This window comes from Hydra vulgaris, chromosome 05 (genome assembly GCF_038396675.1).
Source record: "Hydra vulgaris chromosome 05, alternate assembly HydraT2T_AEP".
NCBI lineage: Eukaryota > Metazoa > Cnidaria > Hydrozoa > Anthoathecata > Hydridae > Hydra > Hydra vulgaris.
The window spans coordinates 5,140,460-5,160,000 of NC_088924.1; the positions used below are offsets into that span (position 1 = coordinate 5,140,460).

The 19,541-nt window shown below is 25.3% G+C and overlaps 1 protein-coding gene across 4 annotated transcripts in view; it reads left to right on the forward strand.

Annotated features, from left to right (window-relative positions):
• The window catches only part of LOC136080484 (uncharacterized), a 210,776-nt gene that overhangs the window by 136,714 nt on the left and 54,521 nt on the right, over positions 1 to 19,541 (forward strand). For all 4 annotated transcript variants that reach the window (XM_065797198.1, XM_065797199.1, XM_065797201.1 and 1 more), the window contains 2 exons: positions 6,845 to 7,055; positions 12,117 to 12,173. In XM_065797198.1, the coding sequence (XP_065653270.1) occupies positions 6,845 to 7,055; positions 12,117 to 12,173 (268 nt within the window). The remainder of the gene's footprint in view (positions 1 to 6,844; positions 7,056 to 12,116; positions 12,174 to 19,541) is intronic.

The window sequence follows — 19,541 nt, forward strand, 5'->3', positions numbered from 1 at the left end:
CGCCTATTTCATGTCCTCGTGCTGCCTTGTAATGGCCATTTTCAATAAATAAAAGATTAACTTATATATGAAAAAAACTTTATTAAAAATACTAAACAAATATAATTTATTTATTTATCAATAATTTTTTATTTTTGTTTAATATACAAATTTTCACATTCATTCGAGTTGTTTTTTGAGAATTCACGAACTAAAAGTTCATTCTATATAACTTTGGCAAAACAATTATATCACCTTTAGGTTTTTGCCTGCGCAAATTTCGCTTTGCTAATTTTCTCATCGTCTGACTAAAATCTTCGTTAATATAAATATTCGTACCTTTTAGTTTGGAAACTATTTTTATCTTCAAAATTGTACAGTTTTCAAATAACGGTTTTCTTTCAACCAGGAATAACTTTACTAACGATAATAATTAATTTCATTTTTATTTAAATTTCATTTACTTGACTAGATTATTTATTTACTAGTCGAGAAGGAAACATCGTAATAGCAGAGCTAATCGAAACGAATTCCCTTCGTACCGAAGTACTACTCGTACACTGAGTAGGCGGAGCCGGGATTTGAACCTGCAATCCTGCTGCTACGGCCAATAATTATTTCGAACTTTTTAGCAGCGCTTTAAAGGACTGAGCTATCCCGGTTCAATCAACTGAGCTATCCCGGCTTGTTATTAGATCAATTAATAAAGTTATGTCTTTTCGAAGCATCTGATTAACGTAGTGAAAGACTTTTGGAAGGAAAAGAAATTTTCTAAGGGTAATTTTAAAAGTTTATCAAATATTTGCCAATCTAAATAGAACTGCCAGACAATTTATTTACTACTTGATTACATACTTATTTCTTCAGACAACAACATGAAATGGCAGTTGAGCTTGTAGCTAGAAATTGTGCAGAAACCTGGTTTTCAAACAAAATTTTAAGTCTAAAAATGGTAAAAAATTAGAGGAAACCATTAAAGATCATCCAAAGGCTATCATTTCATTCACGAAGTTTCTATGTGATATTCCTTCGCCTATAAAGACACAAAAATCTAAAAATTGTCCCGAACGAGCAGTAAAAGTTTTAGAAGATATCAAAAGTCTTTGCAAATCTAAAGAAAATTTGTATTTGATATATTTTTTAACAAATCACGTTTAAAGGAAATGCAAATCTTTTTAAACATTTTGACGTTTTGTTAATTTTATCAATATAGCTTTATTTACGTGATTTATATCTTTATTACTTATTTAAAACTAACTTATTATTTTATAATAAAGAGGAAGCTTTTACTACAAATTGCCAGGAAAAATTTTCTAGGCATATTTGTTATGTGATTAATAGCTATTTGCTTGGCTTTTTAGTAGGTCAGTGCGTGAGTTTTTTTCTAGGTACATTATAATAAAACTAAATTTACTTAATTATTTACAATCAGAGTATGACGTGCTCATTAAATTTATTAAGATTTTATACCCCTAGTATCAATACAATTTTTTGCATTATCATTTGAAGCATGTTCTTTTATCATTTAGCATTATCATTTGAAGCATGAGTTTTAAACTTTTTAAATTACCTGATGGTGGTCTTTATTTTGCATTTCAAATCATTTTATTTGTATATTCATTTTTTAATTCAATCATAATGACTCACAATCTATTTCATTCACATAGATATCGTCTCATAAACTTTAAATAATTGAGTTGTGGATAAAAATAAAACTGTGAACTGATTTGTAATTAAATAGTTCAAATTTCGCATTTGTTTTCCCACACTTACACCAAGCTCCAGTAAATAAAATAATTTTAAAGTCATGTTTTAATTCATCTAACAAAAACTTTTAAATTTTCAAATATTATTTTTTAATTTCGAACAGGAATGCTTAAAATTGAAAAAATGTTTCCTGTCTTGAAGATATTGAAAAGATTCGGAAACTGCACAATATTTGATTTGAAATTATGTGTTGTCTAAAATTATCAAAATCATTTTCGTCCATGAGAATAATATTTTCCTCTAAAAATTTAATTTTTCCTCCATTTTTTTGTTTACTTGTTGTTCTTTTTTTGAAAAAAAGTTCAAATAAAACAATATACCTAAACTCTTGCCTTCCACGGTTTCTTCGCTATACAAACGCGTTCAAGTAGCTTATCATACTACATATATACAAAATTCACAGCTGCCTTCAATTTTCCTTCTTTTTTTCAAGTCTTTTCTTATTACGTTAGTTTAATGGCAAAAATTCCTATTAAAATACTTTACCTTTTAACTTAAAAAAATTTTTCAAAAATTCTACTCACCATGATTAAATGTGGCTTTTTTTTGCATCTTTGCGTCCGCAGCTATGCGCCCGTTCAATTATAACATTTTTAACCCCTAAAGTCTTTTCAAAAAGTTTGATCACCGTTGTTTCACTTTCCGTCCATGTTTCATTTTCATTTTCTTTCAGTCCATCAATCCTATGATTGCCTAGTAGGATAAAAGTACTGTTGCCTAGTAAGATTAAAGACTCGCGGCTCAGAACTGTTCTGTGGATTAGCAATCAGTTATATAAACTTTCACTCCCAGTTTCTCCAACCAGTGATCTTGTCTAATTTTAAAAGAAAGTACAATGGAGTAAAAATGTGCTTGCTAGGGTAGTTCCTTCCAGTATTTTGCTGATCTATTATATCGTTGGTTGTGTCTTGGAAGACAGTTATGAACATTTTCACGCCTTATTTAAAAATAGTGACCACGTGACAAAGAGTTAATAAATTTTGGTTGATATTTATCATTATTTATATTAAATCGATGTATAAGTTTAAAGATTTAGATTAAAGATAAGATTGCATCTTAAACGTATAAGTTTAAAGATTTAGATTAAAGATAAGATTGCATCTTAAACGTCAAACCTCAAGTAATAATAGACTTAGTCTTTTTGTCTTTCGTAATAATGGGGCTCGGGGCTTATTGATAAGACAAATTGTGTCTTCTTCTAACTCCGGCCATCTGTATATTGGAAATATTGGTTTTATTTATATCTTTATACAGCAAAAAAAAAATTAAAAGAAAAAAAAAATTGAAGATGCCTTAAGCTTGAAGCCCATTTTTTTGCTTTACGTTAAACAGATTCAACCAAAGCTACGTCAGCTTTTAAATACAAGGCTCTAAATATTCAAGTTGTGGTCTTATAAACTCTTTATAAAATTTGAGGGCCTTTAATTGATCAATGACGGTAAATATCTTTTCTACCATATCAAGAATTTGTAGAGATTAGGAGGTAACTTTGGAGGTAATTTTTAGGAAAAATGTGTGCATTTTTAAAGTATGTTGCAATTATTGCAATAAACTATTCATAAAATATATAAACTCTTTCTATATATATATTTTTATATATAAATATATATATATATATATATATACATATATATATATATATATATATATATATATATATATATATATATATATATATATATATATATATATATATATATATATATATATATATATATATATATATATATATATATATATATAATATACTATTAATATACTAATAATATACTATTAAAAATATAACTACTGTGATTAATAAAGCTAAAAAATGTAAAAAGTCAAAATTTTCAACGTGACCCTGCCGTTTCTTGCCGTGGAGTTTTCATTTGTTAAATGCATTTTTGAACTTATTTAAGATATACTGACAACAAGATCCTTTGATCTTTTTTCAGATACATTGTTTTATATTTGTTATATCGTTTATTAAAAGTTTGTAAAAGTTTTATCCTATAAATTTCAATTTTTTTATAAAATGTTTACTATATGCTATTATTATATACTAGCAGTAGGCAACCTGAAATACGGGTTTTTAGTAAATAAATAATTAATAACAATTGAATTTTTATTCGTTTTCTCTAATGAAATATAAATTTATTAATACTTTTTAGTTGTACTTAATTTTAGTTTTCTTGGCTTCTTAGTTATACAAAACTGTTAGCTTCGTTAAAGATACAGTTAACCATTTAATCCGCAACTATCGAACATTAAATGCGCAAATCTCAACAAAATCGTTTTGTTAAAGTATGACTTAAATTATGTGCATAGACCATCTAAGTCTTATTTTAAAATTGCGGAAAATTGTTTAGGTAAAATATCCAAAATATAATTTCCATTTTCTTTCTCTTAATTTAACTTAACTTACTTTTAACTGAGTAGTTTCTAATTCTTTTTAAACTGTTCTTTATTTTTTATACTAGTTGAGCTTAAAAAATAAATATTCACAAAAATTATACCTTAACTTGTATGCTAATATAACTTATTAATATATAACTTGTCAACTTGTATGAAAAGAAATTATTTTATTTAAAAACGCAATTGCTTTTACTCAACATTTTTGAAGTAATTGTTACGCTTTACGTGAATACAAATTTGAGCAAAATCGATAAATGTATTCACATAAAGGTGAGCAATTAGTCTAAAATCGCTGAGTGAAAGGAGTTGATTTTTTCATTTACTCAGCATAACGAGCTGAAAAGATTATAAAACAGATGGTAAAACCATATAAAACAATTGCAAAAAGTTTATTTAAACTTGTGTTTACTTTTTTTTTTAAACAAATTTATTTTCATGATATATAATTAAATAAGTAACAAAAAAAAATATTTAAAAAAACCCTTCATAAATCAAATTTTTCTTAAAAAAGAATTAACATTGAAGGCATTTTTTAAAATCAGTTATATCAGCCGCCAACTACAGGACCGAGGAGCCAAGCATAGCCTATTGTAAAGATAACAATATTAAAATAATTAAAAATACTTTTTACCGATAGAGACGATGATTAAAAATATTTAAAAGATTACGTTATTCCATATTAGCAAAAAGTTATAGAAAAGTAAGTTAGTAAAAATTAAAAAAGAACAAAATAGAAACCGGATTTTTAACTACTTAACCCAGAGCATTTTAACAATAGTTTTCAATTTTGAAACCAATATCTTTTAATGATAACTCATTTATCTAATCTCGTTCAAAGAAGAAAATAATTGATAACACTAAAGAATAAAAAAAATTTATATGTGGTAAAAAATTTGTACTGAAGTATTATCAAATGTTATCTTGGCTTTTAGAGAATGATAAAAAGCAGTTAGTGAAACTACCTGTAATTATTTTTAACGATAGACACCAACGGGAAGGTAAGACAAGCTGTCTATCAACACAAAAAATTACAACAATAACATCACAACAATTACGCAAAACATTAGTATATAGCTTAAGGTATCTGTAGGATCACATTATAGTAAACATTAACAGACATGTTTTCTATATACCTATAACTAAAAAAGGCCAGAAAACAGACATTAAATATATAACAGTATGGGATTGTCCATAAAATATGCAAACCAAAATAAATTTAAAAAACAGGAGGAAGAGATATTAAACTCTTTTTTTAAATTTAAGTTTATGCCAAAAATTAGATGATGTTTTTGTTTTAGGTGTGTGTGTATGTGGTGTGTATATATATATATATATATATATATATATATATATATATATATATATATATATATATATATATATATATATATATATATGTCTACACCACATACACACACACACACTGTACACAAAAGGAAAAAGAAAATATATTTACAAAGAACAAATATATCCATATATACACAAAAACTTTCATGTCCACAAATAACATTTTTATAATTGCAGACGTAAAAGTTTTTAATTATCCCGCCGGAACGTCGACTCCTGTATGAGGGGTATTGGCCACTCCATCTAAATCATGGGTAATCATTCCCCAATACTAAATCCAACTCTGAAATGACCAATGAGTCAAAGGTCTAGGATTGTTTAGCCGAAAGACTTTATAATCTTCATACATAAGTTTCAAAAATAAAAATAAAAATTGATATTTTTTTTAAAACTGAATTTTAAAAATTTAATTTTAACTGATGGAGCAAAATTATCATTAAAAAAAATGTTTTACTTATAATGAAACAAATATTATAGCAATTGAAAACTACCGTTTATATTACCGTTTGGTGTTTTATCTAAAAAAAACATTGACTTAAATATTCTTTTTGCTTGCTAAAGGATAAATAAAAATATGTACAAAAGACATTTTAAATAAAACTTTACCCTTGCCATTTGACATCTCATCTAGATGGAAAAAATATGTAAATATATGAACATTTGATTTTTTTTTACATAAGTATATGTATATAAGTACATAACATAACTACATTTAAATAAGAAAACGTTAAAAAAACAGTGAAAAAAAAAAGTTGTAAAGACTTTATCAAAATATTAATAGTTTATACTAAATTACAAACTAAATTAAGAGCAGTATGCCTAACTTACCAACTCGCCTTTAAAGGAGAACTAAAAAAAAAAATTAAAAAAGAAACTTAACCAAAAGTTAAAGATTTTAAATATTAATAGGCTAATTTTCAATACAACAGTCTAGTCTATTATATATATAACCATATATGTATATATATAATCATATATACATATATTTATATATATATATATATATATATATATATATATATATATATATACATACATATATAATAATTAGAAAAAATCTACTGAATTTAAACTTTGTACCTAAGTCTTGTTGTGAATTAGTTGGCTGCAAAACGTGTTATAATAAATAACTTAAAGCCAAATCATAAACATTGTGTTAATTATTTCATTTTATCATCTATTTTTATCTAACGTTTATGTTTAACTCTAACAATGTTAAGAAAATTCTGCAACAATTTTACCTAACTTTTATAAAAAATGCACTAATGTGACTAAACTTTTATACTTACTACGGCATTTATTTTTTTAAAATTAAATGTCCTATCATATTTTTTTACAATATCATTGTATTTATTAGCCATACGATATTTTCTCCATTATGCATTACGGATTGTGGGCTGCTAGCATCCACAATGGTGATTCCAGCAAGCAATCAAATAATACAAAAACAATTATAGTAAACAAACATTTTATGAATTTACCACGTAAGATGGAGGAGCTGATTGGAAACCTTTGGGAAATGAGTGATACAGATAAAAGAGAAATTAATATAGTGTACGGATGTATAAGTAAGTAAAGTATTAAAGAAAAAGAGAATTAAAAAATATACAATATTTCTAACTTCCAGTTCATTTTATAATCTCGTAATATAATTAAAATAAATGTAAATTTTAATTTTATTGCATTCAAAATGTTAATCTTGTTTTAAAATGGGTTAAACCAATTTTGTAGTATTTCTAGTTGTCAAGAAATTTGCATTTTTATGCTACCTAATTTGACACTTTTATTGACAAAAAAAAAATGCTTTTTTTGTTTTATTTTTCTTTAACATTTTTTTTTTACCATCATAACTACGTAACAATTTTACGCAACGGCTTTAGGCAAAAATCTATCTGTTATCATTAAACAATATACAAATAAAACGACTTTTAGTTCACAGCTAATTTTTAAAAAAATATATATACAGAAAAAAAAAAATATATATATATCAGAAAAAAATATATACATTATTATAGTCATAGACACATTACACATTAATATAGTCATAACTCTATTACAACATTAAATTGTGAAGAAATAAAACACAAGGATGCCCAATTTTAAATTTTCTTAAATATTATAGATACAATATTATAAATATTATAGATCAATATAAACTTTATATATATTTATACATATATGATATATATATATATATATATATATATATATATATATATATATATATATATATATATATAAATATATATATATATATATATATATATATATATATATATATATGTATATATATATATATATATATATATATATATATATATATATATATATAAATATATATATATATATATATGTATATATATATATATATATATATATATATATATATATATATATATATATATATATATATATATATATATATATATATATATATATATGTATGTATGTATATATGTATGTATATATAAATATTTATATACATATATATATATATATGTATATATATATATATGTATATACATATATATGTATATATATATATATATATATATATATATATATATATATATATATATATATATATATATATATATATATATATATATGTATATTTAAACAATATAAATAATATAGATTAATATATACGACTAATTTATAATAGCATTATATAACTTATTATATATTTAAAATATAATATTGCTAATAAAATATAATAACTATATACGATACGTTATAACAACTATAAACGTTATAGATATAAATATTATAGATTAATATATACGACTAATTTATAATAACATTATATAATTTATAATATATGTAATATATTTCTAATAAAATATTACTAATAATATATATATAACTGGTAATTATTTGAAATAAATTGTAAAATAGGCTTTTTATAAAACTATAACCTTTTCTTTTTCAAGGTCAACAAGCAATGGAAAAATCCATACTTGGTTTTTCTCAGTCTCATAGACCACATCAAACAAAGTTTTTACTAAGTTAGGAGTTGACTTGTTTACTCGAAGAACTTCACTTGTACACTAAAAGTATTTTTTAGTGTCAATTTTCATTATTTATGTTGAATAAATTTCCCAACAAGATAATTAACATCATTTAGAATGACAGCCAAGATGTTTGTTTTTTGTTGATTTGCTAATTGAGACTGTCTTGCATTCTTTAATTTTTCTTTTAATTCTTCTTTCTGTTTTGCAATCAAAATATCTCGTTCTTTTCTTTTAATAAGAATAACTCTTCTCTCAATGGGCTCTGGAAAAGTTCTTGTTCTAATAACTGATTGTAAATTACTAAACAACTCATAGTTTGTTAAGTCTATTCGCTTACTACCATGTATTTTAGTTTTGTGTAAATACTTAGGTTCACATTTAACTTCCATAACATACCTATAAAAATCCAACTGTGCTTTTAATATTTTTTTGCTTTTTAATATATCAACTAACAAAACATATTTATCATCTGCTTCTTTTGAGGTCGACCACACCTCCGTCCTCAATTTTAACAACTCATTAACCAATTTAGCTTTTTTTAAGAAGGCTTTAACTTCAGCTATTTTTTTAGTTTTATGCTTTTCAGACAACCTTTCACTCTTTTCAAACTTCAATTCTAAATGAAGTTGTTTGCATTTATCTTTCATTTTATTAAAGTTTGTTGAAGATTTTTTTAGCAATGAGCCACGCTCACCTAAAGTCTTTTTATCCAACCAGTTTAGTGTTTTGTTTTTATACCACATAGTTTAAGCTTGTATAGTTTTTATTTTGGCATTTGGCTTTGTACAAATTAAAAGATCTATTACCGCAAGGTCACTTTCTGACGCATTGTTTGCTGTCGGAAGATTCTCTGCAGCCTTACTTATATTATCAGAAGGATGCTAATATTTACCTTAAGAAAGTTGATCAGCAGATTGTCGTTCCAGAACAACTAACAAAGAATGACAAACTACTTCTAATGTCAGCTGTGTTAAAATATTTAAATCATTGTCATTAGTCTCTGCAAATAATTTATCATATAAAATATCTTCATGAATAATAACATCACTTGGACTGAATATAGGTGTTTTCGAGATCATAATCGATGATGCATTTTTACACAAATCTGAAAGTTTCATTTATAGGGTTAACAAAAATGGATTCATATTAAGAATACTCTTTTGTGATTCAATTATCCGCCAAAGTGGAACTGTAATTATTTTATCAACTATTCCAAGAGCCCGCACTTCTGCTAAATATAATTTGTTGCTAATATCTTCTTTAACTGCAAGTAAAGGATTATTTTGATTTTGCTATTTTGAAGAAACTCTAAAATATCTTTTGAATGAAAATACAAAGCTACAGCATTATAACATAATGTGTTAAATCAGCTACCAACAAAGCGTGCAAGCATACACTTACTTTGTCCTTTACCAGCAAGAAATGCATTAAAATACCCAGCAATTCCAGCTTCATCACTTCCCCTTACATGAAAAGCTTTACATGCAGTTCTTATTAATCTAGTGGCACCTGATTCAGTAGTATTGAATGCAAAAATATTTTCATAACTACTACTTAAAACTAACTTTTCGAATGAATTAATTGTTTTATCAGTTTCTGATGCAAATTTAAATAATAAATGCAATTTAAAAAAAAAAATTAGACATTTCAATGAAATCTGCTTGCTCGCCTTTTTTTAAACCTTCCCAGTTCTTTATAACTTTAGGCAGTAACTTTTTCCTCATATCTTTAAGCTTTAAATTAAACAGTGGATTAACTGGCCCATTATCAGACATAGTAGTTTTAAAAGAACATACAAGGTTTGAAAAATCGTTTTCCATGCTACTACTTTCTAAAATGTCACATATATCATCTAATGTTTTGGTTAACGCATTAATAGTACAATCTGCATCACTGCCAGCCATTTCCCATAATCAAAAAGATAAAGACTTCCATTTGTAATAGTAGCTTATCAATTTTGAAAATGTCTATGATGTTTAGTGGTGCCATCACTGTTTTAATTGCCCGATTAAATTTTTATAGTGTTTATTTTTTTTCTGCAACTTGAAGTGCCTCAGTCATAAATCGAGATTTTGTACTAATTGAGGGAAGCTTCTCTATATCTATCTTTGCTAGTTTTTTTTAAACAATTGTGATAACTTCATTAACTTTGTTCATGCTGACATCCAAAGAAACTAACTCCATAATAACTTTTCTTATATCATTAGAATACCTTCTGTTTTGAAATGTTGTTATTCTGTGATCATAGAGAAGACAACTTAAATTAAAATCTTTAGTTTCTTTGTTTAATACTCTAGTGTTAGGAGAGTCGGTATTCTTTTCAGGATTATTTAAACTGTTAGAAGACAAATTTTCATATTTATTTACTACCATGCTAAACTTTTTGTCTACATAATACAATTTTTTGCATGTATTTCTTTTTTTCTCATGAAGGAGTGCAACTTTACTGTCATTTTTTTCAAGCTTAACTAACAAAAGTTTAACTCTTTTATTAAGATTTTTAATGAATTTATTATAAATATCTTTTAACTTTTTTATTTCCTTATTTATTTTTTTAAATAATCTTTTAATTCCTTTACTTCTTTATTTATTTTTTTTTAATTGATGAATCTTTGCTTTATTACTTGCATGTAATAGTTTATATGTCCTTCAAGGGTCGCTAGATGTAAATTTCTTTTTCATATTACTAATATAAACATTAGCAGATTTGAACTTATTAATACAACCAAATGAAGCAAGTTTCAACTTTTTAAAACAGTTTTTCGAGGTTTGTTGGTTCAATTTTTTTTTTTACCCTTCGTTTTATTTTTTTCACTTGATATGCATAATTCACAACTAGTTTCCGAAATACGCGGTTTAAATAGCATCATCTTATGTATATATATATATATCTCTTTTTTTTTTTTTTTTTAACGAATAAAATTTATCTACAACAACTTTAGTTTTGTTGTACAAGCTCAAATTATTTTCAGTTACTGAAAACAAATTGCAGAATCGGCTTCTGATATTTGAGCACACCATTTTCAAAGATTTATCACTCAAGCATAGATACCAATTAAAATAATTCTTTATTATTCATTATCATAAGGCTAATTTTATACAAATACTGTATTATACAGCTAAATTATTATATTGTTTTTGCAAATTAGTTACCGAAATAATTTTTGAAACAATATTAAGACGGACTAAAAGGAAGAAGAGGACGGGATTTAGCAGGTTTTAACTTAAATTTAAAAATTAAGCTGAATACCCGAATATTAGCAAAAACTTTGTTTTTTTAAAGTTATTTTAGACCAACTTATTCATCACAAAACCAAATAAATAGAAATATAGTTATATATAATTTTAAAGGATGCTAGAACGTAAATAAAATAACTTTAAGCTAAAATAATTACAAAAACTTAACCGCTCCTACAGCCAGATAAACTGATATTAAAAATTCTACCAGATATTTTATGAAAGATTATTCACTTTACTTTTCGTAAAATATTTTACTATGGCATAATAGATTAAAAATGTTGGTCAAGATTTAATCTGAAAAAGTCTTCTTTATAAAAAAAAAACAAGGTAGTTAGGGCATAAAATTTTTAAAAAAATAAATTTTGTTTATTTTAGAACCTGAATGCATAATATCCTGCAATGGAAAAAAAGTGGTTGAAAATAATTGCACAAGTGAGTGGAATATATATATGTATATATATATATATATATATATATATATATATATATATATATATATATATACATATATATATATATATATATATATATATATACATATATATATATATATATATATATATATATATATATATATATATATATACACATATATATATATATATATATATATACATATATATATATATATATATATATATATATATATATATATATATATATATATATATATATATATAATGGAAAAAAGGTATGCCAAGCAAAAACAAAAAAAAAAAACAATAATTGAATTTTAGAAATTTGAAAAAAGATTTATTTCTTTTAAATAAATATATAAATGATAAAAAAGCACTAGAGGCCTTTCACTGTTTTCATCAGAAGTGCTATGTTTAATGCTTTTATGAAATTTTTTTATAACTGTAGAAAGTTAGATAATAGAAAAATTAAATTGCTATATTGTAACTATGAGTTACCATAGTAACATTTTTTTAAAAAGAAAGTCTCAATTAAATGTGTCATGTTTTTGTTTATGTAAATGACTTTTAAATGACAACAAATATTTTTCACTTTTTACTTCAAGGAAAACAAAGAGTTGGAAAAAATGTTCTATAGTTTTATTGTGCAATCTCTGGTATTCAAATACGTGACTGTCAAATTGGTCTGTAGAATTTTTCTGTTCTGCAACTGGAAATATGACCATTAGTACGGTGTATTAAATTAGTTGTTTTTCCAGTAGATAAATCATTACACGATAAACACTTTAATTAACACTGATAAACAAATAAAATTTTATTATGCACATCTTGTTAACTAGGTCGTTTTTTAAAACAAATTAAATATGCTGATTTCAAATATGCAAACCATTTTTCACCATCACGTCAAGTTGTAAAGATATTTAGGTTCAAATCTTTAGTATTTAAGGTAAAGTTCCTAATATTGTCGAAAAACAAGTTATTCAAAAGTATGTCAACCTGGGTCTCAAAAGAAATGTATTTTCATAGAGATTTTAGAAAAGATAAATATTTTTACTTAAAAGTTATTGACAAAAAAAGTAATGTGAAAAAATGCTAAAGACTTTTAAAAAAATTTAAACAAAATGTTTCTCAGCAATAATACAAAAAGTACTTATTTTTATTACAAACAAATACTATATTTAAAATCTCTATAAAAATACGCTTCTTTTGAGATCCAGGTTGACATACTTTTGAATAACTTTTTTTTCGACAATATTAGGGACTTTACCCCCAAATACTAAAGATTTGAACCCAAATATCTTTACAACTTGACGTGATGGTGAAAAATGGTTTGCATATTTGAAATCAGCATATTTAATTTGTTTTAAAAAACCACCTAGTTAACAAGATGTGCACAAAAATTGTTTATTTGTTTATCAGTGTAATAAATAACATTCTTGCTATTACAAGTAATGCGACTTTTAATATTCCAAATAGTTCCATTAGACGTCTTAAACTTATCAACTTCTTGTAAATATAATTGGCAAATTTTACAACATTTAAAAAAAAAATGTTACAATGGTAACTCATAGTTACAATATATCAATTTAATTTTTTTATTATCTAACTTTCTACAGTTATAAAAAAACTTGATAAAAGCATTAAACATAGCACTACTGATTTAAATAGTGGAAGGCCTCTAGTGCTTTTTATTATTTATATATTTATTTAAAATAAATAAATAAATTTTTCAAATTTCAAAAAACCAATTATTGTTTTTTTTTTGCTTGGCATACCTTTTTCCATTTTATTGTTTATTATCAATTTGGTAGTCATATATATATATATATATATATATATATATATATATATATATATATATATATATATATATATATATATATATATATATATATATATATATATATATATATATATATATATATATATAGAACCCTTAGATGTTGTCCGAAAGTTTTTTCGATATTTTGTTGACAAAAAGTAAAAATTAAAATGCAAGACCGGAAATTTTTTTTTTTAATAATGATAGACTGCCTGCCCCAACCAAACCCTCAGTCGATGTAGCAGCACTCCCTTGCGGGTCAGGCTATTTGTCAGTCGATGTAGCAGCACTCCCTTGCGAGTCAGGCTATTTGTCAGTCGATGTAGCAGCACTCCCTTGCGAGTCAGGCTATTTGTCAGTCGATGTAGCAGCACTCCCTTGCGAGTCAGGCTATAAGATAGTCGATGTAGCAACACTCCGCGCATGATTTACAGTAAAAAAAATAAAAATAAAAACATTTTATTAAAAAAAATAAAAATAAAAACATTTTATTAAAAAAAATAAAAATAAAAACATTTTATTAAAAAAAATAAAAATAAAAACATTGTTTATATTGTTAAAAACATTCAAAATGTTATAAAAACATTCAGAATGTTTTTAAAAACATTCTGGTCAATTAAATTTGCGTTTTTGTGGTTTTTTTAAAAAACGATTAATTTGTAATTAAATTAATGGTTTTTACTTTCGTCGAACACGGAAATGTTGGACGAAAGTCAAAAGTAATTAAAAGTGACGTATGTGTTGGCGTAAGAATCACTTTTTTCCTTCCGCTCTTCCTAAAGCCAACAAACTATAGAACTATATATATATATATATATATATATATATATATGTATAAATATATATGAAAATATGTATATATATATATATATATATATATATATATGTATATAGAACCCTTAGATGTTGTCCGAAAGTTTTTTCGATATTTTGTTGACAAAAAGTAAAAATTAAAATGCAAGACCGGAACTTTTTTTTTTTAATAATGATAGACTGCCTGCCCCAACCAAACCCTCAGTCGATGTAGCAGCACTCCCTGGCGAGTCAGGCTATTTGTCAGTCGATGTAGCAGCACTCCCTTGCGAGTCAGGCTATTTGTCAGTCGATGTAGCAGCACTCCCTTGCGAGTCAGGCTATAAGATAGTCGATGTAGCAGCACTCCCTTGCGAGTCAGGCTATAAGATAGTCGATGTAGCAACACTCCGCGCATGATTTACAGTAAAAAAAATAAAAATAAAAACATTTTATTAAAAAAAATAAAAATAAAAACATTTTATTAAAAAAAATAAAAATAAAAACATTTTATTAAAAAAAAAAACAACAAAAAAACATTGTTTAAATTGTTAAAAACATTCAAAATGTTATAAAAACATTCAGAATGTTTTTAAAAACATTCTGGTCAATTAAATTTGCGTTTTTGTGGCTTTTTTAAAAAACGATTAATTTGTAATTAAATTAATGGTTTTTACTTTCGTCCAACACGGAAATGTTGGACGAAAGTCAAAAGTAATTAAAAGTGACGTATGTGTTGGCGTAAGAATCACTTTTTTCCTTCCGCTCTTCCTAAAGCCAACAAACTATAGAACTATATATATATATATATATATATATATATATATATATATATATATATATATATATATATATATATATATATATATATATATATATATATATATATATATATATATGTTAGTGTTATAATTAAGTTGTGTATTTTACAAACAGAGTGCTCAATAATTTTACAGAGCAATAGATTAGTAAAAAACACTTATCTAACTTTTTTCTTTAACTTTGAGTTTCACCATTGCTGGATCAAAAGAAAGAGTTACTGAACCTCAAAAAAAGCTCAACTTATAGCAAAAAATACTTTACAGGAAGTCATAAACTATTATAACTAAAAATAGAAATAAATTTTTTTTTTTAAATACTATATTTTTTGGTAACGGGAAGTTACAGAAAGTAATTAAATAAGTTTCTTTGAAATGGGAATAATTTAATTTGGTCATTTATTTTTTAAAACTTTTTAAGAGTTATTTATTTTTGTGTCAACATTTAGAAATTAATTCATATTTTTTATTTAATACTTTTTCCTTACTTAAATGAGCAATTATTTCAAATTTTTTTTGTAAACATAGCATACATTTTTTGGAAATATTTTTATAGGCAGGGGCAGATTTTAGAAAAAAACAATTGTAAATTAAAATTTTTTTTTTTTTTTTTAAATCCTAAATAAATTTCGACAGCATAGTCTCTTTTGAATATTTTTTATGTTTTAACGATTGTTTGTCGTTGGCATAACGTTTTTTCCATTCCCCTCGGTTAAGCCAATATATTGTTTATCAGGGTTATTTTGTGAGGAAACAATTCACTTGTAAATTACATTTTTCGATAGGCATTTTCCATTTAGAGGGCATTGTATTTTTTGTTTGCAATTACAATAATCAGTGTTTTTTTTCTTTTATATTTTCATTTTTATTAATTAACGCGTAGTTGTCGCCTTTTATAATTCTTTTTAATTTTTTTGTACAACTATAACATACTTTAATGGTATTTCTGTTAAAAATCTTATGCAATTTACTAAATTTACTAATTTTAGAAAAATTTTACCTATATTTGTTGTAACATTTTTGCTGTATAAGGGGTTGAACCAAATTATGTTTTTATTTCTATTTTATTTCTCTTTTGCAAATTTCTTTTCGAATTCTCGAAATTTTGAAAGCCACATTTTTTGATGGCACCTTTATAAATGCTTTTAGGAGAATTTTTAAATATTTCCATTAGAAGAGTTTTGGTTTAGCCTATTGTTAATTGAAATTCAAATTTGTTCTAAAATTTGAGGGGGATGGTTCGAATTCACATTAATATGCATTAATTCGTCAAAAGCTTTTTGTAGGACTTATAGGAACATTCTGAGAGTTTAAATGTGACATCAAGAAAATTCACTTTTTTTAAATTTATGTTTATTTTAATTTGGAATCCAATGTTTTTACAAACGTTAATAATATCTTTTCTAATTTATCGAACTGTGGCCCTGATTTTTTATGCCTTATTATTACATCGTCGTCGCGATAAAGACCTTATTGATTAATTTGGATTATTTTAGCTAGAGTATTTAAAATATATAAACCTATTAATTCGCAAATTTCTGCTCCGTCATAACTTCTTATTGTTACATCAAAGCATTCGTGCGTGGTTTTTTTCTTCCACGTTTTCTTATTAAAATAGAGTAAAGTTTTTCTGCAGTGCTTAATTATACATATAGTGTCCTGAGTAATTCTAAAATGGGATTTTTCAAATTCTATTGTTTATCTAAAATTTCTGTTGTAATTGAGGGGTAAAAATCAATAATACCTAATTGTATAAATGTGCATTCATTTTTATTGTTATTTTTAGAAAACCAATCTATAACATCAGTGGTTTTTTTCCTCTAATGTAAACCTAATTTTTTCCAAATAGAGTTATTAAATTTGTCTAGCTTTGTTTTACAACGTGCTCTAGTTTACTTTTTGAAGGAATTAGCAGCCTTCAAGGGAGCTTATTATTAAAATTTGGTATGTGATCATTTAGTGAAACAAACGCTTGCGCTGGTGCAACTGATTCAATTCTCGCATCTAAATTAATTTTATTGGCAATGTTTTGAGCTTCTAAAATAATGGCATTTTTCAAGTTTTTTGGTGCTTTTGCATAATTATTAGAAATATTATTGCACAGTAATTTTTGATGAGTTTCTGGGGTAATTTGGTAAATGTTGTTTGTTTTGTCAGCAAAAACTAAAATATTAGGGTTCAAATTTATATTATTAATGTCTAGTTCTAATTTTTTTTGGAATTCAATATTTATGTTTTGAAATTTTATAGTTTTAATTAAGTGTAATAAATCATTTTCAAAATTTTCCATGTCAGAAATAAATGGTGGGGCGTTTTTTGTTTTGATTCCATAATTTTCATTCTGTTTTTTTTTAATTAAAGGGTTTTTATTTTTTTCAGATTCTAAGAAAAAATGGGCTTTCCAACGAATTCTTTGAATAAAGTATTCTAATTAGTCTATTAAACAAATGCTATAACTTTGTCTGGGATCGGGCTTTTTTTGAGAGAGTAAGTAAAATTGCTAGATTCCATGTTTAAGTTACGTTAAATACAGATAAAGTGTGCTCAACAAGTATAAACTTGGAGCCAAATATGTAAATTATGTTAATGTATTTTACAACTTTTTCTAAATTTTTTTTTAGGAAAAAAATTTAATTAAAGAAGTTAAACAAGAATTACTCATCATACAGAAGCGGACTGTATTGTTGTTTGAAAAACAATTTGTTTATTTTAAAATTTTTCAACAAAATATATGAGAAACAGATTTGATTAAAACATAATATGTGAAATTTTGTAGCGCTGTATAGTGTATATATACACTATAATACGGAATCATTAGTTTTGAAGGAACTGTAAAAAACGATCATGAATAGGCCTGTCCTTAGGAAAGATATTGACATCTGGTATTCGGAAAACCATTAACTGATTTACTACCTACAAGATTTCCTTCGAAGGGAGATGAACTGCGCTTCTTTTTCTTTTTGAAGGACGGGCCAATGAAGCCAATTAAACATATTAGTTGTATTGGTGCTATAGCTGAAAAACTTGTACTGGAAATTCAAAATCAATGGGATAAAGCTGGAACTGCAATAAAACGCAAAGACAAAGTTAAAGCGAAAATATCGGATCTCTATAATATTTATGGAACACTCCAGAAGAAAAAAGGATGTCAATCAAATGAAGCAAAGGAAAAACTGTTTATTAAAGATATGAAAAAATACTTTTATATTGTTCACCAAGATGCTTAAAACAAAATAGAAACGGACCGGCTTTGTGATAATGAGCAAAAAAAAGAAGATGTTAAATTTCTTACAGCAGTTAAATCTCAAGAAAGAGGTATTTTGGGATCAGAAGAAAAAAAGTACAAACGAAAAGTTTCTCAAAAAATACAGAGAGCGAGAATTGAATTTGCAAGAAAAATGGCTGAAGAACTGAGAAGTCAAAATAATCTGACAGCAACAATGAGCACCAATCCTGAAACGACAAGTGTTGACTCTCCCCGAGTCAGACATGGAATCAGAATCTGACTCGGGGAGTCAACAGAGCATGATGGTGTGCACTGGCTCAAACCTGGTGCACACCATCATGCACGCTAAATGGCAACTGTTATATACAGTGCTAAAATGTATGCCTTTGGTGATAAGCTTAATTATGATCCTGAAAAAATGAAAAAGTTGCGTCGTATTTGCACATTCGATGCCTTACTTTATGTGAAAGCGTGGTTAGCCGCCCCTTCTGCAGCCGATGCACTATCAAATGATTTTCAGTTTTGGCATGATATACATATGTTCAAGAAAATTGATCTCGAGGTAGCTGGAGCGGCAACTTCAGCATTAAACAGGCATGTGTGGTATCTGGCAGAAGAAATGGTCACATTTCGCTCATTTTAAATTAGGTGTCAGATTCGGAAAAAAAACAAATTGCCAGACAATTTATCAAAGCAAAAAAAGCCAAACCATTAGTTAAAGGTGTT